Source organism: Oncorhynchus gorbuscha, linkage group LG10 (assembly GCF_021184085.1).
Source record: "Oncorhynchus gorbuscha isolate QuinsamMale2020 ecotype Even-year linkage group LG10, OgorEven_v1.0, whole genome shotgun sequence".
Taxonomy (NCBI): domain Eukaryota; kingdom Metazoa; phylum Chordata; class Actinopteri; order Salmoniformes; family Salmonidae; genus Oncorhynchus; species Oncorhynchus gorbuscha.
This window is the reverse complement of record NC_060182.1, coordinates 60,475,483-60,501,287: the sequence shown is the minus strand read 5'-3', so window position 1 is coordinate 60,501,287 and position 25,805 is coordinate 60,475,483. Positions and strand designations below refer to the sequence as shown.

The 25,805-nt window shown below is 42.5% G+C and overlaps 1 protein-coding gene across 1 annotated transcript in view; it reads right to left on the bottom strand.

Moving 5' to 3' along the window:
• Positions 1 to 25,337, bottom strand: part of LOC124046310 (kinesin-like protein KIF13B) — an 89,284-nt gene extending 63,947 nt beyond the window's left edge. The window contains 3 exon segments of the mRNA XM_046366543.1: positions 18,449 to 18,542; positions 24,271 to 24,619; positions 25,151 to 25,337. Of these exon segments, the coding sequence (XP_046222499.1) occupies positions 18,449 to 18,542; positions 24,271 to 24,340 (164 nt within the window). The 5' untranslated portion in view covers positions 24,341 to 24,619; positions 25,151 to 25,337.
• Between the last annotated feature and the right edge of the window lie 468 nt (positions 25,338 to 25,805).

The window sequence follows — 25,805 nt, the reverse complement described above, 5'->3', positions numbered from 1 at the left end:
TTCCATGTGTTATTTAATAGTTTTGATGTCTTCACTATTGTTCTACAATGTAGAAAATAGTAAAAAATAAAAATGAGTATGTGTCCATACTTTTGACTGGTACTGTAAGCAAATGGATCAAGCCAACTTCCTTGATCCTGTTCTAGAAAATTATTAGAACAGAAATGTCTTACAATCAAACTCGGGAGACTAAAACAGAGGATTGTCATGTCACAAAAGACCTACCATTCACATGGAGAATCTCACTTGCATTTCCATGATTCCTTGCGTCCTCGCCTCCTTCTCAAAACCCATTGAGATCGTTCTCCACTGACCTTCTCCTCCAACGGGAGCCAAGGAGAGAAGCGAAGAATAAAGGCAATGAACACACTTTGTGGGCTTTCACACCAAATTGGTTTGGAGTGGGGTGTTTTTTTAGAAACTTTTTATCTAAACTCTTACCCCTTAATTCGGTTCATTTGGACTCCTCACTTGGGAGCACACTACACAATAACATACAGTGGTTCACTCAAAAAGAGTGGATTCAATTTGTACAGTAGTGCGGTACGCTACAGATGAGAACGCAGTCCAGACCAAACAAAAAGAAACAGAGTCGCACAGTATTATTGGTTGTTTGACTGCAAGCATTTTATGAAATGTACACAGCATCATAACTTGATATCTCTGAAATATTCAGTGAGTAGCAACACATTTATGAACGCATCTGATGCAGATTAGGGGAGATGGGGCTATCTGATGCAGATTAGGGGAGATGGGGCTATCTGATGCAGATTAGGGGAGATGGGGCTATCTGATGCAGATTAGGGGAGATGGGGCTATCTGATGCAGATTAGGGGAGATGGGGCTATCTGATGCAGATTAGGGGAGATGGGGCTATCTGATGCAGATTAGGGGAGATGGGGCTATCTGATGCAGATTAGGGGAGATGGGGCTATCTGATGCAGATTAGGGGAGATGGGGCTATCTGATGCAGATTAGGGGAGATGGGGCTATAGGCTATTCCCACATGTTGTTGGAAGACCAAAGCAAAAGTAATATGACAATTGGGACACACAAGTGATGCTTCATGATAATCATAGATGGTTTTCACACCAGCATTTCTGTCTAATAAACAAATGACTTGCATGGACAGGTTTTGGTTAGGAATTTTTGTTTGTTTGATATGTGAAGAAAATTAAAACTACAACTTATTTTTATTTAACTCAGTTTTGAGCTATAGTTCAAATCAATGTGTGGGAGTTTATTGGCCGGGTTGTTAAATTCAATTCATGGCCCAATTAACCCAAGCACTGGACTGCTGTAAATGAAGCCAGGCATCGACTTCTGGAGGCAGGGGGGAATCCTCTTTACTCTCCTGTGCAGTGCTTTGTTTCCTGTCATTCAGTCCAATAGATTTCCTCCTGTCACAGAGTCACTGTAAAACTGTCAGTGTTTTTTTTTATCTTCAATTTGGGATGGGGATTTGCTTTCACAGCAGCTGCTGGGCTGGCATTCCCCAACACACACACAGAGCATGGTTTATATAGGCCTGGCTACATACCACCGAGACAGCCACAGGGTGGAAGACATGGGAGTTGAATGTAAATCCTCTAGGATTTATTCCAATACGTGATAGTTTAGATTGTACAGCTGTAGTATGTAGTAATAGGACTATCGGAAGAATCTTCGGAAGACTGGCCTTGGGCCTAGAGTTGTATATCACTTCTAAAGCCCCAAAGTAATCTAGAGGCTACACACACCACAGCCACAAAACATACCACAACATTGTGTCATGAATCTCTCACTCCCCAATTCGATCTAAACGGCTGCACCATAAACCACAACGTTTTTTTACTGGCTGTCAAAAAGTCAGCGTTGCCATTTCTTAATGAGGTTTATGAGATTAAATACAGTAAATCTGAAAGGCTCTGCTCAACTGAAGCCAAACTGGTTAGCATAGTTCTAGTGGAAGCTACACCACACTGCGTTGCATGCCATTGCCCCGTGAGTAAATCTGATCTGAAAAAACTTTGTAGACTATTCTGTCAAAAATTCTCATCTTAACTGGCGGATTTTAAATGATCCTTTTGTGAAGTGCAGCCGGGAACTCTGTAGATGGCGAATGATGGGATCGATAAAACCAGAATTGGAGGATACTCAATCACTGTTTAAATCTCCAGTTTGGGAACATTTTGGCTTCACAGTCAATAACAACAGTGATGGAGAGAGAGTTGTGGATAAAACGTTAATAGTATGTTCTCCACTGCTAAACTAAAAAAAAAGCCCAGAGTGGTGCGTGTAGCTTGTTGTTGTCGGCCAATCACAAGTCACCAAAGCGACACTACAGTCATAGAGCCTCCATGTGTGCCAAAGCAAGTTAGGAGATTATCTAAACAACGGTTGATATTAAAATGATAGAATTTAAAGTTAAATGACAAGTACTGTATATGGTACAACGACCAAGAGCCAACTGGTAGGCTGCTATTTAATCATCTAAATGGAGGTGCTGATATTTGTAATTGCAGGGCAGGAAGAAAGTGCATGCTCAATTAGCCTAGCTAGCTAGCTACACTATATACAGTACCAGTCAAAAGTTTGGACACAGCTACAGATTTTCTTTATTTTTACTATTATCTACATTGTAGAATAATAGTAATGACATCAACACTATGACATAACACATATGGAATCATTTAGTAACCAAAAAAAGGTTAAAAACAAATCAAAATATATATTATATTTGAGATTCTTCAAAGTAGCCACCCTTTGCCTTGATGACAGCTTTCCACACTCTTGGCATTCTCTCAACTAGCTTCATGAGGTAGTCACCTGGAATGCATTTCAATTAACAGGTGTGCCTTATTAAAAGTTAATTTGTGGATTTTCTTTCCTTCTTAATGCTTTGAGCCAATCAGTTGTGTTGTGACAAGGTAGGGTTGGTATACAGAAGATAACCCTGGTAAAATATTTCAGAGGCAGTTTGGAACTCGGTAGTGAGTGTTGCAACCGAGGACAGACAATTTTTCCACTTCACAATAACAGCACTCTAGCTGGGCATAAATTTGACAAACTGACTTGTTGGAAAGGTGGCATCCTATGACGGTGCCATGTTGAAAGTCACTGAGCTCTTCAGTAAGGCCATTCTACTGCCAATGTTTGTCTATGGAGATTGCATGGCTGTGTGCTTGATTTTATACATCGGTCAGCAACGGGTGTGGCTGAAATAGATGAATCCACTAATATGAAGGGGTGTCCACATACTTTGAGATTAGTGTGGAAGAACTTGACTGGCCTGCACAGAGCCCTGACCTCAACCCCATCGAACACCTTTGGGATGAATTGGAATGCCGACTGCGAGCCAATCCTAAATCGGCCAACATTATTGCCCAACTTCACTAATCCTCACGGCTGAATGGAAGAAAGTCCCCGCAGCAATGTTCCAAAATCTATCTGGCTACATTATTTCTATGATAAACATTAATTTGATGGCCATGCAAAAGCTCATTTACTTGTGTGTCTTCCAGCCAAATACCGTTGCACTTCTGTTGTCATCTGATGAAAATGAAGCTATATTCTGCCGAATGTGTTGCACCAATGTATTTTCTGTGAAGGATAACTATAGTTGCACGTCCCTGATCACTCTGTTGAAGCAAATAAAAACACTTGACTTTCAATATAAAACGCGTGTAAAATTGTTTAAAAACGCAGATATTTTTTGATGGTCTGTTTTGAAAATATAGATGAATCAACTCTAACGCGACCCCTGCATATCTACCCCTCATCCCGCCACTTCTCTCCTCCCCCATAGCACCGAAGGCTCAAAACATCAACCTCCATCTCTTCTCCTCTATTTCACTCATCCCTCCATACCCCCACGGCAGCTGTCAGACCAGGCAGGATGGAGCCAGATATGATGAGCACTACAGGAAAAACAACCTGAAGGCATGGGCTAGAGGCACGCACACACCCCTAGGGCTTTGACAGTCATGGAATTTTGAAAGCAGGTTATTGGTCAGCCAAATGACTGTGGTTACAGTAATAACCATTTGAATAACCGTTTGTTTAATTTTTAAAGACACACATTTTCCTCTCCTCCACTCCTGACTGCATGTGCTGCTGCTGCAGGGAGGGGGTGTTGCCTAGACAACCCAACTCGTTTGCTACAACACGTTATTTGTTTCAGCCAGAAGTAAAAAATAAAAACCTTTTTTTTTTAAAGTTTCATCACGTTGTAGAGTCCACGTTACAGCAGAAACAGACTCCCCCGCACGAATGCCCGGCCATTCAGTCTTCAGTCAGCTTTTATTTCCACCAAAAAAGTAATAATAATAAATATGTATTTTTATGGTTATGACGGTTATTTTTTTCATGACAGTCTTCACACATAACTGTCAGTTACACAGTTATACAGTAAGTGTACCAGACCTAACACACACAAACAAACACTAAAAGGGAAAAACAAATATAATTGAAGCAAACGATTGTCTGTCAACAATCTAAAAACACACACACTGTGTGGGAGTTGAGTGGCATATCACTTATTCAATTAACAGGTGTGCCAACAGCAGTAACACACACAGACACCCGTTTCCCTTCATCCATGAACATTCTACCATTGAATGCTTAAGCTGCACTTCTTCAGCTCTTTATTAAAAACACCCAACACTCTGACAGCAGGTATTGGGACACGTCCGTTGACTGACACTAGGCTACATAGAACAACTGACTGACATAGGCCTATTTCCCCAGTGACATTCTCCCAGGAAAGAGAGCTACATCACTGTGTGATTTACACTCCAGATAGGACTGGGCCTAACTGGAGTGTAAAGAAGGTAGGAGAGGCTTCGAACATGTCTCTTAAAAATGTTTCCTGTGTTTTCCATCAGGTCTCTCCCTTCATTTCATCTCCAGCTTTGCATTTCACACTCGTCTCATGTCTTCCAGACCAGGAGCCATCCCTTGTATTAAGGGTGTATTGGTTCACCAAAACACACAGTTCGGTACGTATAGTGTTTTTGGAATCACCGTTCGGTTTCTGTACAGCGGGAAAATTAAATGCTAACAGTTACTGTAGTTCATTTTTGTTTATTAAAGAAAATACAAAGTGTTGCTATTCCTGATTCCATATACAATATGATCAAGAGTCATATAATGGCTTTTATGAGAGCACAATCAAGAACACTTTGTATTTTCTTAAATGAAAACACACGATTACTCATCAACAACAACACCAACATATTAATTTATTAATTAGGGTTCACAGTGCGGAGCCAAACAGAGGTCGCCGTACCGAACGGTTCGAATACGTGTCCCGTTACCATGTATACCCGCATTTTACACACACACATACACACACACACGCCACGTGTGCACATGAGTGAGAGAAAACCCACAGCCAAGCCCAGCATTTCCACTCGCCCAATTTCCTCCAAGAGTTCTTTGAAACACTGTATAGGGCAGTGAGTCAGTAAAAAAACACAGCACAACTCAATTTAATCTAACCAACCCTCCCCAATGCATTGCTACTATGAGACTTTCTTGCCCAATTTCTTCTAAGAGCTCAACGAGTGTTGAACCACTCTGCATGGTACAGGCCAGAGTATAGAACCCTCCCTCCCCACAGCCATAACCAGCTCGCTGAGAAGTTGAGATCCGGCACACTGACACATGTCACAGCAAATCAGAAGCTGGGAGTGTCCCTGTCCCACATCGTGTCAAGTGACGCAGCATGCCAGCCAATGAGAGGAGAATGCGAGGCAGTCAGGAGACCCGGAGCACGCCTGCTCTCTTCTCTCTTTCGTTCTATGGTTCTCTCTTTTGCGATCAGTGTCGTTTAAAAAATGAGTTTACGCTTGGATGCGCATCGCTGGCCGCTCACTCCCCTTCTGTGCTGTGAGTATGGAGAGAGACGAGGTTTAGCCTGTGCTACAGCCTACCAGAGGCAAGGGTTAGGGGGGACAAGGCTGGGGAGGGCGAGGAGCACTATGGAGTGGGGAGGAGGATTGGGTATTTTTTAATTCTCCTTTATTTAACTAGGCAAGTCAGTTAAGAACAAATTCTTATTTACAATGACGTCCTACGTCCAAATACTAACCCGGACGACGCTGGCCAATTGTGCGCCGCCCTACGGAACTCCCAATCACGGCCGGTCATGATACAGCCTGGAATCGAACCAGGTTCTGCAGTGACGCCTCTAGCACTGAGATGCCGTAGGCTCCCAAGTGGCGCAATGTTCTAACTGGGGAGGGGTAAAGAAAGGATAGGGCAGGGGCCAGGGTGAGGGTGAGGAAGCATCAGAAAGGGATGAGGATGGTAGACCGGGGAGAAGGGTTAAGGAGGGCTAATATGGGGACTGAAGTCAGGAGGGGGGCTGAGGGGACTGTACTGTACTATTGACCTAAATAGTAATCCCACACCTACCGCAGAGCAGACACATTCTAAATTCATTAATATGCGTGACAAACAACAGAGTGGGGCCCGCCTGTCTTGGGTGGCTGATCATAATACTACTGTAAATAACAAGCAGCAGTCAGGGGTCATGGGTCAATGGACTAGGCCTTTGAGGAGATCATCAACTTTAAAGCTCACCCACTCAGGAGAGGCCAAGCGAGTTAGTGTTTACAATAGTTTCCAAACATTGTGCCTAAATTGTGCTTTTAGATTAATCTGACTACATACAATTAAAAAGAGGACTTATGTGAACAATGCTTCCATACGGGGACATCATTGTGTTGGCTAACACATGATTGTGGACTACAGGAAAAGGAGGACCGAGCACGCCCCCACTCTCATCGACGGGGCTGTAGTGGAGCAGGTTGAGAACTTCAAGTTCCTTGGTATCCACATCACCAACAAACTAGAATGGTCCAAACACACCAAGACAGTAGTGAAGAGGGCACGACAAAGCCTATTCCCCTCAGGAAACTAAAAAGATTTGGCATGGGTCCTGAGATCCTCAAAAAGTTCTACAGCTGCAACATCGAGAGCATCCTGACTGGTTGCATCACTGCCTGGTACGGAAATTGCTCGGCCTCTGACTGCAAGGCACTACAGAGGATAGTGAGTATGGCCCAGAACATCACTGGGGCTAAGCTGCCTGCCATCCAGGTCCTCTACACCAGGCGGTGTCAGAGGAAGGCCCTAAAAATTGTCAAAGACCCCAGCCACCCCAATCATAGACTGTTCTTTCTACTACCACATGGCAAGTGGTACCAGAGTGCCAAGTCTCTGACAAAAAGTATTCTCAATAGTTTTTACCCCTAAGCCATAAGACTCCTGAATAGAGGTTGACCGATTAATCGGAATGGTCGATTAATTAGGGCCGATTACAAGTTTTCATAACAATCAGAAATCGGTATTATTTTTTTTTTTCCCACCTTTATTTAACCAGGTAAGCTAGTTGAGAACAAGTTCTCATTTGCAACTGCGATTTAAAGCATAGCAGTGTGAACAGACAACACAGAGTTACACATGGAGTAAACAATTAACAAGTCAATAACACAGAGAAAAAAAGGGGAGTCTATATACAATGTGTGCAAAAGGCATGAGGAGGTAGGCGAATAATTACAATATTGCAGATTAACACTGGATACCTTTATACCTTTATTTAACTAGGCAAGTCAGTTAAGAACACATTCTTATTTTCAATGACAGCCTAGGAATGGTGGGTTAACTGCCTCGTTCAGGGGCAGAACGACAGATTATCACCTTGTCAGCTTGGGGGATAACGACCTGCCTCTCTCGTTGCACTCCACAAGGAGAGTGCCTGTTACGCGAATGCAGTAAGCTAAGGAAAGTTGCTAGCTAGCATTAAACTTATCTTATAAAAAAACAATAAATCATAATCACTAGTTAACTACACATGGTTGATGATATTACTAGATATTAAGCATTATTTCAAACAGCACTTTTGTGCGTTTTTCCAGCAGCTCTTCGGTGTGCGTCAAGCATTGCGCTGTTTATGACTTCAAGCCTAATCAACTCCCGAGATGAGGCTTTGTAACCGAAGTGAAATGGCTAGCTAGTTAGCTGGCGTTAATAACGTTTCAAACGTCACTCGCTCTGAGCCCTGCAGTGGTTGTTTCCCTTGCTCTGCATGGGTAACGCTGCTTCGATGGTGACTGTTGTCGTTGTGTTTCTGGTTTGAACCCAGGGAGGAGCGAGGAGAGGGACGGAAGCTATACTGTTACACTGGCAATACTAAAGTGCCTATAGGAACATCCAATAGTCAAAGGTTAATGAAATACAAATGGTATAGAGGGAAATAGTCCTATAATTCCTATAATATCTACAACCTAAAACTTCTTACCTGGGAATATTGAAGACTTATGTTAAAAGGAACCACCAGCTTTCATATGTTCTCATGTTCTGAGCAAGGAACTGAAACGTTAGCTTTCTTACATAGCACATATTGCACTTTTACTTTCTTCTCCAACACTTTGTTTTTGCATTATTTAAACCCAATTAAACACGTTTCATTATTTACTTGAGGCTAAATTGATTTTGATATATTATATTAAGTTAAAATAAGTGTTCATTCAGTATTGTTGTAATTGTCATTATTACACCTAAATAAATAAAACTTGCCAGATTAAATCGGTATTGGCTTTTTGGTCCTCCAATAATCGGTATCGGCGTTGAACAATCATAATCGGTCGACCTTTACTCCTGAACAGGTGGCTAACCGGACTATTTGCATTGTGTGCCCCCCCCAACCCCTCTTTTTAAGCTGCTGCTACTCTATGTTTACCATATATGAATAGTCACTTTAACTGTACATTCATGTACATACTACCTCAATTGGGCCAACTAACCAGTGCTCCTGCACATTGGCTAACCGGGCTATCTGCATTGTGTCCTGCCACCCATCACCCGCCAAACCCTGTTTTACGCTACTGCTACTCTCTGTTCATCATATATGCATATTCACTTTAACCACATCTACATGTACATACTACCTCAATCAGCCTGACTAACCGGTGTCTGTATGTAGCCTCGCTACTTTTATAGCCTCGCTATAGCCTGTCTTTTTACTGTTGTTTTATTTCTTTACTTACCTATTGTTCACCTAATACCTTTTTGCACGGTTGGTTAGAGCCTGTAAGTAAGCATTTCATTGTAAGGTCTACACCTGTTGTATTCAGAGCACGTAACAAATAAACTATGATTTGGAATGTTCAGTATTATGTCATGTTTCATGTTTGTTTGGACCCCAGAAAGAGTAGCTGCTACTTTCGCAACATCTAATAGGGATCCTAATAAAAAAACAGAAATACTTCTGGATATTTTTCCATACAGAGCTAAGTTTGTCCCATGTGCAATAAACATCTTGTCAATATAATAAGAAGAATGACATCTTAAGAGTTTGAGCCAAGGTCTGACTGAGCGAGTAAGCATTGAACTCTTGACACTTACGCAAATAATACCTTACGTCACTATGCAAACTACACACACGCACACACACACACACACAATGCAAACTCCCAATGCCGGCAGGATATGAGTGAGCCAGCCAGCCATCCACCCAGACAGGTGTTCAACAATAGACAGCCAGCCAATCTTGTTATCAGAACAGAAAGAGAGAGACGAGTCTAGAGCAGTGGTGCCAGCAGGTCGTCAGCAGCCTGACTGTCACGGAGTCCTTTATGACACGGTGTGCAGCTGGTCGGCCATATTGGATCAACAGTCACCCTCCCATCAGAGGTCCTCTGGCCTCGCTGCTGTGTGTTAGGGCTGGCACGTATTAAGGCTGGCACGTATTAGGGCTGGCATCGTATAACCGACGGCTATGGATGAAGACCATCATGAAAATAAAATAATCGTCAAAACAGTTTATGCAATAATATGGACTCTCAACCATTTTCATGTGTGAGTTCCAAATATCTCCAACGGTTGCCCCAGCGTGAATTTTGTGATATCCAAGTGGTAGTTAGTCTTGTTTGATCGCTTCAACTCCCGTATGGACTCGGGAGAGGTGAAGATCAAGAGCAATGCGTCCTCCGAGACACATTGCTCACTTAATCCAGAAGCTAGCCGCACCATTTTGTCGGCGGGAACCCCAAACAACTGCGGACTGAAGTCAGCGTGCATACACCCGCCCACCACAAGTAGTCGCCAGAGGGAGATGGGACAAGGTCATGCCAGCTTGCTAAACCCTCCCCTAACCCGGCCGACACTGGGCTCATTGTGCATCGCCTCATGGGTCTCCCGGTCACAAGCCTGCTGCGACACAGCCTGGGATCGAACCCAGATCTGTAGTGACACCTCAAGCACTGCGATGCAGTCCCTTAGACCGCAGCGCCATTCGGGAGGCCCGGACCATAATATATTTACTGTTTTATTCACATTTTCAGGTACTGGTGACATAATGCATTCCAATTCTTGCATACATTGTAATAGACTTGCATGTAAAATACTTTTTTGAAGGTTGTAGTGATTATGATGAGCTAATGCAAAGCTATTTGCCGGCTATGTGTAGCTCCATGTTTGTTGATGTCCTACAATGCTTATTGGTTGTCAGACAAAAGAGGTTATAACAAGATATAGTTCACTCGACTGACTTATGGTGCTTTCAAGACAACTGTGAACTCTGTGAACAACTGAAAAATACTAGGTCAAATCATGACGTCAGTGATCTTCAGGATGGAAAGTCGGCCCGAGTTAGAAAGAGGCCCGAGTTCCCGAGTTGGAATTCCAAGTTGGATGACCGTTCAAAATGAATTTTCCCAGTCGGAGCTCGTTTTCCCCCCTGAGTTCCCAGTTGTCTTGAACGAACTAAAGTCAGAGATATCCCAGTTCCCAGTATTTTTTGCCAGCTCAGATCAACCCTTTCCAGGGGATTTATTTATATTTAGTGTATAAACTTCTGTGTTTGCCCCCCATTTATTGATAAAACCCCCAACATAGTAATATTTCATATCCCACCACGATACCTTCCCCCATTTCTACCCCCCATGGAAAACCTCCCACAAATGAACCCCTCCACAAACGGTTTCATCCATGTATAGCTTTCACGCTAAGGTTAGTTTAGGCAGTAGGCTTGTATTTGGTGTGATGATCTGTAAGGTGTTAACATTTTATGTGCTTTGTGATTTGTCAAAAACAGTAAATTACTTGTCAAGTCTTGTGCTCCTGTTCTTGTATATACTAACAAGTACTGTGCAGCCGTATTCATTGATCTGGTCAAGGCTTGACTATGTCAATCACCACATCCTCATCGGCAGACTCGACAGCCTTGGTTTCTCAAATGATTGCCTCGCCTGGTTCACCAACTACTTCTCTGATAGAGTTCAGTTAATTTTTTAAGTGTTTTTTAGACAAATCAAAGATTGGAGAGTCTGCTGTGCTAGACCTCTGGGTCAGTCTCTTTCGAATCTCACCATAACTTCTCTGATAGTGTTCAGTGTGCCAAATCAGGGTTCAATTCTTGGACCGACTCTTCTCTGTATTCATCAATGATGTCGCTCTTGCTGCTGGTGAGTCTGATTCACCTCTACGCAGACGACACCATTCTGTATACTTCTAGCCCTTCCTTGGACACTGTGTTAACAACCCTCCAGGCAAGCTTCAATGCCATACAACTCTCCTTCCGTGGCCTCCAATTGCTCTTAAATACAAGTAAAACTAAATCCATGCTCTTCAACCGATCGCTGCCTGCACCTGCCTGCCTGTCCAACATCACTACTCTGGACGGCTCTGACTTAGAATACGTGGACAACTACAAATACCTAGGTGTCTGGTTAGACTGTAAACTCTCCTTCCAGACCCACATCAAACATCTCCAATCCAAAGTTAAATCTAGAATTGGCTTCCTATTTCACAACAAAGCATCCTTCACTCATGCTGCCAAACATACCCTTGTAAAACTGACCATCCTACCAATCCTCGACTTCGGCGATGTCATTTACAAAATAGCCTCCAATACCATAATCAACAGATTGGATGCAGTCTATCACAGTGCAATCCATTTTTTCACCAAAGCCCCATATACTACCCACCATTGTAACCTGTACGCTGTCGGTGGCTGGCCCTCGCTTCATACTCGTCGCTAAACCCACTGGCTCCATGTCATCTACAAGACCCTGCTAGGTAAAGTCCCCCCTTATCTCAGCTCACTGGTCACCATAGCATATCCCACCTGTAGCACCTGCTCCAGCAGGTATATCTCTCTAGTCACCCCCAAAACCATTTCTTTCTTTGGCCGCCTCTCCTTCCAGTTCTCTGCTGCCAATGACTGGAACGAACTACTAAAATCTCTGAAACTGGAAACACTTATCTCCGTCACTAGCTTTAAGCACCAAATGTCAGAGCAGCTCACAGATTACTGCACCTGTACATAGCCCACCTATAATTTAGCCCAAACAACTACCTCTATTTATTTTGCTCCTTTGCACCCCATTATTTCTATTTCTACTTTGCACATTCTTCCACTGCAAATATACCATTCCAGTGTTTTACTTGCTATATTGTAATTTACTTTGCCACCATGGCCTTTTTTTTGCCTTTACCTCCCTTATCTCACCTCATTTGCTCACTTGTTTATACTGTATATTGACTTGTTTATACTGTATTATTGACTGTATGTTTGTTTTAAATGTAACTCTGTGTCATTGTATGTGTCGAACTGCTTTGCTTTATCTTGGCCAGGTCGCAATTGTAAATGAAAACTTGTTCTCAACTTCCCTACCTGGTTAAATAAAGGTGAAATAAAATAAATAAACAAAAGAGTACGTTGAATATTTGTAATATGCTGAAAAGTGGCTAAGTTCATATTGGCTCAGCCATGTTTGACTTTGATTATTTGCATCTTAGAGTGAATGGCATTCTGGGATTAGGGAGTTTTTGCCAAGTCAAACAAACAAACAAACATGGCTGCCATCAAAAGAATTCAGCTGCTGTTTGCTTAGCTGACACGCATCTGTTTTCTAAACAATATTACATTTAAGATGGCGCCGACAGAGAGGGCTGCCTCGCTTCTAGTTCTTAGGAAACTTTGAACATTGTGTTATTAGATACAGCCGGGAAGAACTATTGGATATCAGAGCGGCGGTATAAGACTTTCCCGAAGCGCATCCTTTGTTTGCACCACCCAGGACAATGGAACTGATTCCAGAGGCCAACCCAAAACACACGGTGGAAAAGTAGGGAATCAGAGCGGTCTTCTAGTCCTAGGCGCGCACATCACCCACCACTTCCGAGTATATTACTCGATAGTGTTCAGTCCCTGGATAACAAAGTTAACGAGATCAGGGCAAGGGTTTTTCTTTCCAGAGAGACATCAGGGATTGTAACATACTCCGTTTCATTGAAACATGGCTCTCTCGGGATATACTGTCGGAGCCAGTCCAGCCATCTGGATTCTCAGTTCATCGCACCGACAGAATAAACATCTCTCCGGGAAGAAGGGCTAGGGTCTATGTTTCATAATTTACCACTCATTGAGTAATTGTGATAACATATAGGAACTCAAGTCTTTTTTTTTTCACCCAACCTAGAATACCTCAAATCAAATGCCGACCGTATTTGCATTTGTGGGTTCGATTAGTCTCAAAATAGCTAGAAACAAATAACTTTCTTCTGAAGGCTATTCCATGCGAGAAATTCCATGCAAAAACAAGGACATTTCTAAGAAACTTTTGAACAGTAGTGTATATACACATACACACACAATGCATTCAGAAAGCATTCAGAAGCCCTGACTTCTTCCACATTGTAAAGTAACAGACTTTTTCTAAAATTGATTAAATTGTTCCACCCCCTCCTCAAATTTACACACAACACCCCATAATGACAAAGCAAAAACACATGTATACATTTTTGCAGATTTGCTAAAAATAAAAACACAAAAATTTTCAATAATAAATTAGACCCTTTAAAAATGACAAACTTTGTAGAAGAACAACATGGCAAGGAACACAGCCTTGAGTATAATGCTATTAGATTAGTAGATATTACTTATTTGGAGAGTTTCTCCCATTCCAGCTACAAATCCTCTCAACATTAACTGTCAGGTTGGATGGGGATGTTATTTCAATGGACAAAAATGTGCTTTTCAGGTCTAAAACAGAGATTTATGATCGGGTTCAAGTCTGGGGTCTGGCTGGGTCACTCAAGGACATTCAGAGACTTGTCCTGAAGCCACTCATGCATTGTCTTGGCTGTGTGCTTACGGTCATTGTCCTTCTGGAAGGTGAACCTTCGCTCCAGTCAGAGGTCCTGAGCGCTCTGGAGCAGGTCTTCACCAATGATCTCTCTGTACTTTGCTCCGTTCATCTTTCCCTGAATCCTGACTAGTCTCCCAGTCCCTGCCGCTGAAAAACATCCCCACAGCATAATGCTGCCACCACCACCATGCTTCACCGTAGGGATGGTGCCAGGTTTCCTCCAGACATGACGCTTGGCATTCAGGCCAAATAGTTCAATATTGGTTTCATCAGACCAGAGAACCTTGTTTCTCATGGTCTAAGAGTCTTTAGGGCCCTTTTAGCAAAGATGAAGCGGGCTGTCATGTGCTTTTTACTGACAAATGGCTTCCTTCTGGCCACTATCAGAAAACCCTGATTGGTGGAGTGCTGCAGAGATGGTTGTCCTTTGGGAAGGTCCTCCCAAGCTCTGTCAGGTTATAGGGTATTGTGTTTAGATTGATGAGGGAAAAATGAATTAACACATTTTAGAATAAAGCTGTAATGTAACAAGATGTGGAAAAAGGGGTCTGACTACTCGAATGCACTGTATATATTTGAATCATTCAAAATGGTTATTACAGAGACCTCAGTCATTTGGCTGGCCAATTACAGTCATCCAAAATTCAATGACCGTCACAGCACTAGTGTGTGTGTGGCCAGTGTGCATGTATGGTGGTCTTCATCTATTGAAGGTTGTTGAAGGTAGTGCTAGATACGCAGTCCTTGTACGGTCTGAGTGTGGCCAGTTTGTCTCAATGGAGGTGGAGCACAGTCAGTTCCAGCCAGGGACATTCAGGGAGTGTCAATGTACTGTAGGCCTATTGAACATTCATTAGACAAGCCCTATCTGACATTATCATTTTCCACTCATGAATCATGATACAGCAGATCAGCCAACACAGAAGGTCCAACATGCATCGACACGACAGAGGGCTATCCCTGATTCTAACTGTCGCTAGAGGAAAGAACACATAGGGAGAACAAACCAAAACTGTCCATTAAACTTTAACAAGACACGGGAGCAGAGACAAAACATTAGCAGTTCAACGTCCCATATATACACACACACACACACACACACACACACACTCGATAAAATCACACATTTTCAAGTGGCAATATGCAGAAATCGCTCCGCCATTTCCTGGTTGCTAAAACTCAAAAAGTTTGCCTAATTTAAGTTTGACAAAACAAGCAATAGGGTAAATAATTATTGCACCATCTAAACCCCTGTCAAATGTATTTTCTGCTGTTTCAAGCTGTTGTACAAAATTGAAAGCAAAAGATGCTAAAACAAAACTTTATTCTATGGGAAGTTTAGAAACACCGCACATTCTTGATCTACCGCTTCTTAGACTTCCTTTCAATTAGACTAACAGATCTGTAACTCACATTTATGTGAATTTGGTCAAGACGCCCAAAATGTTACATTTTATTTAACCAGGAAAAGCCCATTGAGAACCAGAGCCTCTATTTTAAGGGAAACCTGGCCAAGGCAGAAGAAACAATCAATAAATTACAGAATTAAAAAATATACAATTTAACATGATCCAGCATTCTTTCTTTTTTTTACATTTACACTCCTCTGTTACAGTCTCAAAATCAAAATGTTTAATTAATTCAGTGGCACTAACATATGTAGATAAAGCATGGGATGTAGACTATTCCATGCCTCTGGTGCACAAAATGAGAAAACAGTCTTGCCTAATACTATACATTGCATTCAGAAAGTATTCAGACCCCATGACTTTTTCCACATTTTCTTAAGTTACAGCCTTATTCTAAAATTGATTCAATAATCTACACAATTCCCCCATCATGACAAAGCAAACAAGTTAAGAAAAAAAAGTATTCAGACCCTTTGCTGAGACTCTAAATTGAGCTCAGGTGCATCCTGTTTACATTGATCATCCTTTAGATGTTTCTACAACTTGGTTGGAGTCCACCTGTTGTAAATTCAATTGATTGGAAATTTGGAAAAGCGCATACGCATGTAAATATAAAAAGGTCCAACAGCTGACAGTGCATGTCAGAGCAAAAACCAAGCCATGAGTTCGAAGGAATTGTCCTTAGAGCTCCGAGACAGGATTGTGTCGAGGCACAGATCTGGGAAAGGTGAAATTGCAAACATTTCTAAACCTGCTTTTGCTTTGTCATTATGGTGTGTAGATTGATGAGGGAAAAATACTATCCATTTTAAAAATCAGGCTGTAACTTAACAAAATATGTAAAACGTCAAGGGGTCTGAATACACTGTAAATGTCCTGGGGACTTTAAGTAGCAATCACCTAGCAGACCGAATATGGTAACTGCTGATGGTGAAGGAGACTAGAATACAGATGTAGAGGGAGTTTACGCAAAATTACTTTGTAGATGAACACATACAAATGCAGTATTCTGCGCATATAAAGTGAGGTCCAAACCACCATTTGGTACAAGGGGCAATGGTGGGTGAGTGACTTAGCATTTGTAATGCAGCGCAAGCATGCATGATAAACAGAGTCCAGTCTCTGTAAGACAGAAGAGGCTGCTTCCATATACACAACAAGTCACCATAATCAGCTTTAACAGAAAAACAATGACATTTGATGTTCTAAGTACACAACAATGCTTATACCACATCAAGGGGACACTTTTGAGGTTGAGGTTTTCATTTTTGGGTGTAGATACGCTTTAATTTAAGCGGCACCAGCAACTTGTTTGGTTAGGAGCGTTTCTGTAGCACGCATATCATGGCAGAGTTTGCTAAACAATTGCCACTGGATTGATGCAGATTATCACAATGATATTCTGCCAGGTAGGCATAGGCTATTTTGTAGTTAACATTTAATTTGGGGGAAAGCCTTTCCATCTCCCAGAAGACAGTTGTCGTTACCATCATTGCTTAACGGTTACACAAAGTGGTAGACCAACGCTGGTAATTACTGTGCCTTTGCTTCAGAAAGGGAAATACAAATCAATGACACACTTTGTTCATGTCTTTCGATCATCTTGGGCAAAATAATATATTTAGTCGATTTCCTACTTAATTCAATACATTTTGGAATATTGTTGAATTCCGTTGGGCCGCCCGAGTGGCGCAGAGGTCTAAAGCTCTGCAGTGCTAGCTGTGCCACTAGAGATTCTGGCTTCAAGTCCAGGCTCTGTCCCAGCCAGCCGCGACCGAGAGACCCATGGGGCGGCGCACAATTGGCCCAGCGTCGTCCGGGTTAGGGGAGGGTTTGGCCGGCAGGGATGTCCTTGTCCGATCGCATACTAGCGACTCCTGTGGCGGGCCAGCGCAGTGCACGCAGACATGGTCACCAGGTGTACAGTGTTTCTTCGGACACATTGGTGCGGCTGGGTTAAGTGGGCATTGTGTCAAGAAGCAGTGCGGCTTGATTGGGTTGTGTTTCGGGGGACGCACGGCTCTCGACCTTCACCTCTCCCAAGTCTGTACAGGAGTTGAGGCGATTGGACAATTGGAAACCACGAAATTAGGGAGAAAGAGGGGTTGGGGGAAAAATGTATTAAAAAAAACAATTATGTTGTCTGGATTCCGAGCCCCCCCCCCCCCTTATGGGAGTGAGCGAGGAGGGCCTCTACTCCATTCATCTCTTCATCCCAGCAGCAGGTCCCACAACACGAACCCAGCTCCACCATTAAAGTGTCTGCAGTGTGAGGGCAGCAGCCAGCTCCATCTTTCTCCTCCAAGTTTAAAACCTTGTCCACCCACCAACGCTCACACCATTGTCATCCGAAGGAAAATAAAGGGAAATAAAGAAGAGGCAGAGAAAGAGAGAAATGATAGCGCTTCCCTTGTTTACCCCCATAAAAGTCAGCCAAGGATCTTTACTGCCGACAGATGCTAAAGCAAACATGTTTTTTCTCTTTCTTTTCTTTTTCCTCATTCCCTAGCTTCTCCAAATGTAATGGGGTTCCATGATCTCAAGGCGTTGACCCCGCCGTGACCTGCCCCTGCATTGTCGGGGCAACGGAAGGGTTGAGATAAAGAGAGGAAGTCAGCCGGAGGAGAGTTATGCTCCAACACACGGAAGGATGAGGAGAGGAGCAGCAGGCAGCCTGGGCTGTCTACTGGCATACACACACAGACACACACTCTCTCCACACAAACAAACACAGACTGTTCAACCCCCCCACCCAAATCATTGTTCACTCAGCAGGTGACAGACTGTCGACACGCAAACACAGTCATGCGACATTCTCCAAATCCCCTTACTGGACTCAAACTCTTTCAACAGCTGAAACGAATTCCCATGGGCACACACAGAAACACACACACCAACCTGGAGTCTCCCTTGCCCAGGTTTCCACCACCTGGGTGAAGGATGGTCTGGTTGCCTTCCATATCCACAATACATTTTGTATTCAGGTCCTTTTCTGTGAGAGGGAGAGATGAAATAGAAAAGGTTCAGAACAACTTCCAGGTGCAGGGTGGGTACATAATCATGGGACTAGAAAAGGAGAATATCTGTACACCGTTTAACCTGCACCAGGCCAAGACAGAGTTTAATGCAGCCACATTACATCAACATGGTCAACTTTGAAAGCATTTAAGTAGTGTGAAGACCGAGAGATGCACATTTGGGAATGTATAACATATGGTTCTGCCAAGAAAAATAAGCTTTTGTTAAGTGATTGGTGGGTACTGGGTAGGCATCGGCCCAGGCTTGTTGCCTTTCATCTTGGAGGTGAGCTGTAACTCAATTGATAACTGTAGAACAAAGGGTCTAAAACTATTAGCGCTCCTCACACAAATGCCCTCATCACGTGACTTGGGACACTGACTCAATCACACTTTGACCCTGGCCCTCTGGTTCCAAACCATGACTTAAAACTTGGCCTCTGAGACAACAGCTATCACTCACACAACTCAGGTTTGGCCAATGCAAGAAAGAGAGAAATGACCAAGCAATGCTGGTCCAAATGGCTCAGTACTACTTATTAGATTGGACATACTGCTGACTATGACAAAAAAAAACAAGGTTGTTCGATCAATTCCTGCAAGGGTCACAAAGGCTACTAATGGATAATGTAGCAGGCCTATATTGCATTAAGTCACATATTGTGATTCACATTCACTGTAAACATGTCTGATGAATGTAAATGTTACTTCATCAAAACTGAAAGTGAGAACTTATTTTTTCTCCATCATAGAAAACCCATTAAATATAATTTCTTGAATTCCAAAACTGCTCTGTGGGCACAATGGGTGTGCCATTATTTTTGGCTGCCCTGTTAGTTAGCACATTGTAGCTAGTGCAGCCCAGTGCTGCCATATGGAAGCCTAATAATAGCAGCATTAATTATTGGGCTCTCCATCTGTACTGCTGGCCTAAATGTGGGCTCATCCCCTTTCCACACTGTCAGTTTGCTCATTTCAAAATTGTGCTAAGGAACAAAACACACTTCAACAGTATTATGATTTAGCCTAGATTTCCTCTGTACTTACTGTACTGTGTCTAGAAAAGTATTCCTCACTGAGTGCATTCTTATAGATGTTATTATTATTAACCAAACAACCAGTTCATTATTTTCAAAACCCTGTGTTTGCTCTTGACCCTTGGGGTCCAATATTCACAATTCCTCACATTTTTAGCATCGACCGGAATACACACAAACAAAGAGGCCAGTTGACAAGACAAACTCACAGACACCCAAACAAAACATTCACTACTTGGCTATGTAAACAACCACACACATTCAATTTCAAACACATCCATGAAACGGTAAGTGTGTCCAGAGGAAAGGCTAGTCCGGCATTATGTTCATTAGAAGACACAATGGAAAAGGTTATAAAACCTTGAGTGTTTCTATTGGACACCTCCCGATAGTAGTCCCTTACAGGTTGTCCATTTTCTTCCATTGCTTCCTACTGAACATGATCCATGGCCATGTCAATGCAAACTGCATAGAGTTTTTTTGCATAGGGGAGTTGCATGGAGAGGTAGCACTACCCTATGGAGGCTGGGGCACAGGGGGGGGTGGGAGGGACCTTCGGGTGAGTGACTCCGGCTGGCTGCAACCCTTCTCCCTCAGGAGGAAGCACAGGCTTCCTCCCTCTTCCCTTCTTCCCCCTCATGCACTGGTGACCAGTAACCACCGAGGCAAAGAGGTAAAGAATGTGTATACTTGTTGGGGTCAAATTGGGTTTAAGAGTCAGTGTTGGTACTGTGAAGGAATCCAAAGATCCCAAATAATCTTGAGTGCCTTGCCAGTGTCACAGCCCTGTGTTTCCCTGAACCGAGTCACTGAGCGTCTTTATTGAGCACACTGGTGTGTGTGTGTGTGGGTCATCATCATCACACTGGTTTGAGCGCCATTACACCGTTATCACTGTCACTGGTATGGGTCAACCAGTTCGCCTGTTGGGTGTGTGTGTGTGTGTGAGTAAGCTCCAGCAGCCTCGCATACCAGTCTGGCAGTACAGATCAGTGTGTGGTCATACACCTGCTACTGTTCTGACCAGCTGACTATTCTGTGACTTTCAGTAATAGCATTTGATCTGCTTTTTCTCAAAGGAAATGAACAGAGGAAAAAAGATATACATCTTATGTGAAATGCAACAGAGAAGTGACGGTAATATCCTTGTATTCTCTCGCCTTTCATCAGATTCTTTCCAGTACCAGCTCATTTTCCATTGGCAAATTAGCTTTCTTCCATGCGGTAAGTGAAACAGCACCGGGCTTAGTTGGTGGTACAATAGGCATGACATCAATGTGGAAATGGAAAGGCAGTGTAGATGATGTGACTGGGTTGGAGCCGATGGGGTCGTTCTTCGAAGACCTGGCCTCCCACCAGTAACTCCTCTACGGCCATGAGAACATGGTCAGTTATGCAACGCTAGCAAATAGTCCTTTCAGACTGACTCCCTTCCTGCCTTTGTCCAGCACAGCCAGAACAGCTCCGAGTCTGACTAGTGCGGAGCGATTAACCAAAACGTTGTTTTATATCCTAAAAAGAAAACTACATTGACAACGTAGGATGAATTACTTGAATTCCATGTAGTTATTTTTGTGAACCCAATGTGCCGTTTCTCTAGAGGGAAATCAAATAATTATTGAGAGGAATCAAGTCAAGAACTATGTGGGACACTGGGCTGAAGGGAGTTTGTAGTTTTCATTAAGCAAATATTGAACCTAGTTCAGTGCAGATATGTGGTAAATGACTACAATGACAATCCTTTGAGCCTGTTCTTTCCTGCTCGTATAGATGGATATTGTAAAGTGGCTGTTCCACTGGATGTCATAAGGTGAATGCACCAATTTGTAAGTCGCTCTGGATAAGAGCGTCTGCTAAATGACTTAAATGTAAATGTAAATGTATGGATACACTTTTACAACTGCTACGTTAGACACACACAGACCGCATGAGAAAGGAATGTACACAACAAAAGTGAATGATTGAGACAGTTTGTGAAAGTATGCCTTATCTACTTTAAAGAACTTGTAAAAATGATTGTCAGACAGCTCTGCAGCTCTAAAGGCTAGCCTAGCTAAATAGGATGACTGAAAACAGTACAGAATGGGGAGCACAAAGACAACGTTATGGCTGTCTGGCTACTACTGCCTGAGCAGAGATGCGATGATGACATTAAGGAATGAAAAATAACAAAGTAATTAAATAAAAAAAACTAAGTAATATACACAACTGAAATATTTTCTCAGTAATTTTCCATTTTTCTATTGACATCAATGGAATATTTTCAATGTTTTGGCAATTGAATGTTCACTACTTATTTCATAGATTTAATATTTTAAATGATCGAAAACTGAAAGAAAATATATAATTTTGTAAAAAATCTAACCGAAACAACCTTTAAAAAAACATTAAAATCGCTCAGCACATAAATGAGCCCTTGTCATAATACATTTGAGATGTAAGTAACTTAGAAATCAAATGTACAGTTACATCAACAGTGTGAAGCAGAAATGTAAGTTGTGTTCTGATTTGTGGTTATTAACAATTGTATTACAGTGCATCTTCAAAGGAGAAACTTCCGTCTCGGGTCTGTTTTGGTGGGAATCCAATTAAATTTGCAGACAGTAGGCTCCTAATCAAAATGGACAAGGATAGGTGTAGTGCAGGATAGAAAAGTGTCAAGTGTATACTGCCTGCCCTGCGCTTGTTTCATTGCATGATTGGAGGATACACGAGAAAGAGCGCTGGCTGGTAAAATGCTGTCTTGTGACCGATTTCTACGCTCTGTGAGAAGGAACACGTGACATGGCCCGCTACATTGTAGCTAGACTCAGTATTTTCCACCTCGGTAGACTCTCGTACTTGCAGACATGTTCTCCCGTGGCTAAATTCGACTGGGGGCACACGGCTAAAATATCCTTTCTTCCCTCCAAGCGGCATTCATTGCCAGCATTATAATTGACCGAATCATTTGAGTGTGCCGCAAAGATTCATTAAACGAGAGGCATGTCACTGCACTCATTACTGCGGCTTATGTCATGAAAGGGAGACTACACTTGCTCAGGCCGATCACACCGTTTAACACTAAATCCATAACTTGTTGAATAGGCAGCTCGTTTATGTATTATAGGTCAGGAATATTTTCAAATTTATGCTATCCCACCCAATAGTCTGGCCTGATCAAGCAAAATGCCAATGAATGTTGTTGGCTGTTGAAATCATCAAGCAAAAGTCATCTCTAGACATCTCTAATATACAGTATCAGTCAAAAGTTTGGACACACCTACTCACTCAAGGGTTTTTCTTTATTTTTGCTATTTTCTACATTGCAGAATAATAGTGAAGACAAACTATGAATAACACATATGGAATCATGTAGTAACCAAAAAAAAAGGTGGAAACAAATCTAACCATATTTTAGACTTGAGATTCTTCAAAGTAGCCACCATTTGCCTCAGCTTAGCCCACTCTTGGCATTCTCTCAACCATCTTCACCTGGAATGGTTTTCCTATAGTCTTGAAGCAGTTCTCACACATGCTGAGCACTTGTAGGCTGCTTTTCCTTCACTCTGCGATCCAACTCATCCCAAACCATCTCAATTGGGTTGAGATCAGGTGATTGTGGCCAGGTCATCTAATGCAGCACTCCATCACTCGAGAGGTGTGTTGGGTCACTGTCCTGTTGAAAAACAAATTATAGTCCCACTAAACACAAACTAGATGGGATGGCGTATTGCTGCAGAATGCTGTGGTAGCAATGCTGGTTAGGGTGCTTTGAATTCTAAATAAATCACTGACAGTGTCAACAGTAAATCACCCCCACACCTCCTCCATGATTCACGGTGGGAACCACACATGCGGAGATCCGTTCACCTACTCTGCGTCTCACAAAGGAATTCTAAGGAACTTATCCTCGGCAGCAGAGGTAACTCTGGGTTTTCCTTCCCTGTGGCGGTCCTCATGAGAGCCAGTTTCATCATAGCGCTTGATGGTTTTTGCGACTGCACTTGAAGAAACGTTCAAAGTTCTTGACATTTTCCGTATTGACCCACCATGTCTTAAAGTAATGATGGACTGGTTCTTTGCTTATTTCAGCTGTTCATGCCATAATATGGCCTTGGTCTTTTACCAAATAGGGTTATCTTCTGTATACCAACCCTACCTTGTCACAACACAATGGATTGGCTCAAATGCATTAAGGAAAGAAAAGTTTACTTTTAACAAGGCTTTTAACAAGGCACACCTGTTAATTGAAAAGTATTCCAGGTGACTAACTCATGTAGCTGGTTGAGAGAATGCCAAGAGTGTGGAAAGCTGTCACCAAGGCAAAGGGTGGCTACTTTGAAGAAACTCAAATATAATCTATATTTTGATTTGTTTTTAACCTTTTTTGGTTACTACATGATTCCATGTGATATTTCATAGCGCTGATGTCTACAATGTAGAAAATAGTTAAGAAATAAAAAAACTGGAATGAGTAGATGTGTCCAAACTTGGTACTGTATGTTCATGAAAACATAGATAATGCGTTTACTACATACACTGCCCCAGGGAGTGACCCATGGCAGGCAAGGGTCTGGGCTTTGATTCACTAAGAGGTTATCGATTAGACCCGTTTCACAGCAACTGAGCCGACTGTCAAGCTTCGTGTCATCACTTTAGCGATAACTCAGCTAATGTTACTTACCTCTCCTGTTCATAGGACGAACACGGACTGCGACCTTCACGTTCGAGTCGTTCAGACTGGTGTCGCCCATTGTCAGACGGACAGACAGTGCGTCTGTCTCGGTGATAAATTAGAGGCGCTCTCCGGATGATAATAATGATGCCCAATGGACTCTTGTGGAAGAATCATCCAGAATCCTTGATATGTGCTGCTAGCTGCCTGGTCAGCCAGCTAGCTTTAAGGGTTCGTCCTAAAACATGGCATTTTCCATCATTGCACAATTTCTTGCTGGGAGGAAAATTCTCTCTCCTTCAACAAATCTTCAATAAACAGCTATCCTCCAGTTACTGCATGTCCCGATGGGTTTGAGCTGTAAAATACAATCCAGAAAAATGCATCAATACATGCTGCAAAACAAGCAAGAAATAGGTTTAGCATCACACTGGACCCATTTGATTGTCTTCGCAAAACAAGACTAGAGAGGACAAACGTTAACTTAGTGTGCTAACATAACGGCTGTTTTTATGATGTATACATGCATTTGGCATTCACCTATTATTAGCATTTAAGACGCAGCTCAACAATATCAATTAATAGTTCGTGAATTGGCAATGGAGTCAAATAAATGGAATAGTCTAAGCCACCTTGGAGTTGAGCTAACCTAGCTAAATATCATTAGCTAGCTAAGACTATTTTCTGTATTCAAACAAATGACAGCAAACATTGATTAAAGGGCACGTCCAACAAGCATACATCACATAATTTAAAGTGTAAACCAACCACGATAGTTTAAATAAGCAAATAACCTATTTGCTTTGCGACCAAACCCCTTGCCTTGCATTGGCTGACAAAATTAGCTAGCTAACGGGCTGGGTCTAGGGGACTCAACTTCGCGACTTACAAGAAAGTGCGGGGGCTCAATCTACCGGCAACGACGCTGCTCCGTGTTTTAAAATCCAATCTTCGGAATGGTGCTGTGTGGTTTCAATTTCGTATATCTTGGCCAAATGTTCCACCTGTTCGGCGAGCAACTCCCCGTCAGCACAGTGTTCCGTTAATTCTGTTCTCGAGCTCTCAAACTGGGATAACCTCGTGCACGCCCTTTCCGGCAGGGAAGGTCGGGATCAAATTATATTACGCTTGACCGAAGTTCCACTGCCATTAACGTTGCAGAGAAATGTGTTGTTTTTTGTGTTCGAAAACAGTCAAATCATGATTTATCTATTACTTGAAACAGTGTAACTGTTTATCTTACGTGACATACATTATATTTCAAAGTGCAGCGTTGAGAATCTAGCACATTGTAGAAAGTAAGGCAGAAAGAGTCCTTCGCCATAATAGTAAGGTCAAACACATCAAAACGTTGTGTTTACAGTACAAGCGTCGCACAGGCACAATGGATTTGAAAAACATCACTGCTGTTCACACTCCATAGTCTAAAAGTTCTAGTGTGAGGAATATTTAGCCTGGTCTCATAGGCTAGACGTAACATAGTAAACGTAAATCCGGGAAACTCAAATTAGTATGATTACAGTATGTTATGTTTGGTATGGTTA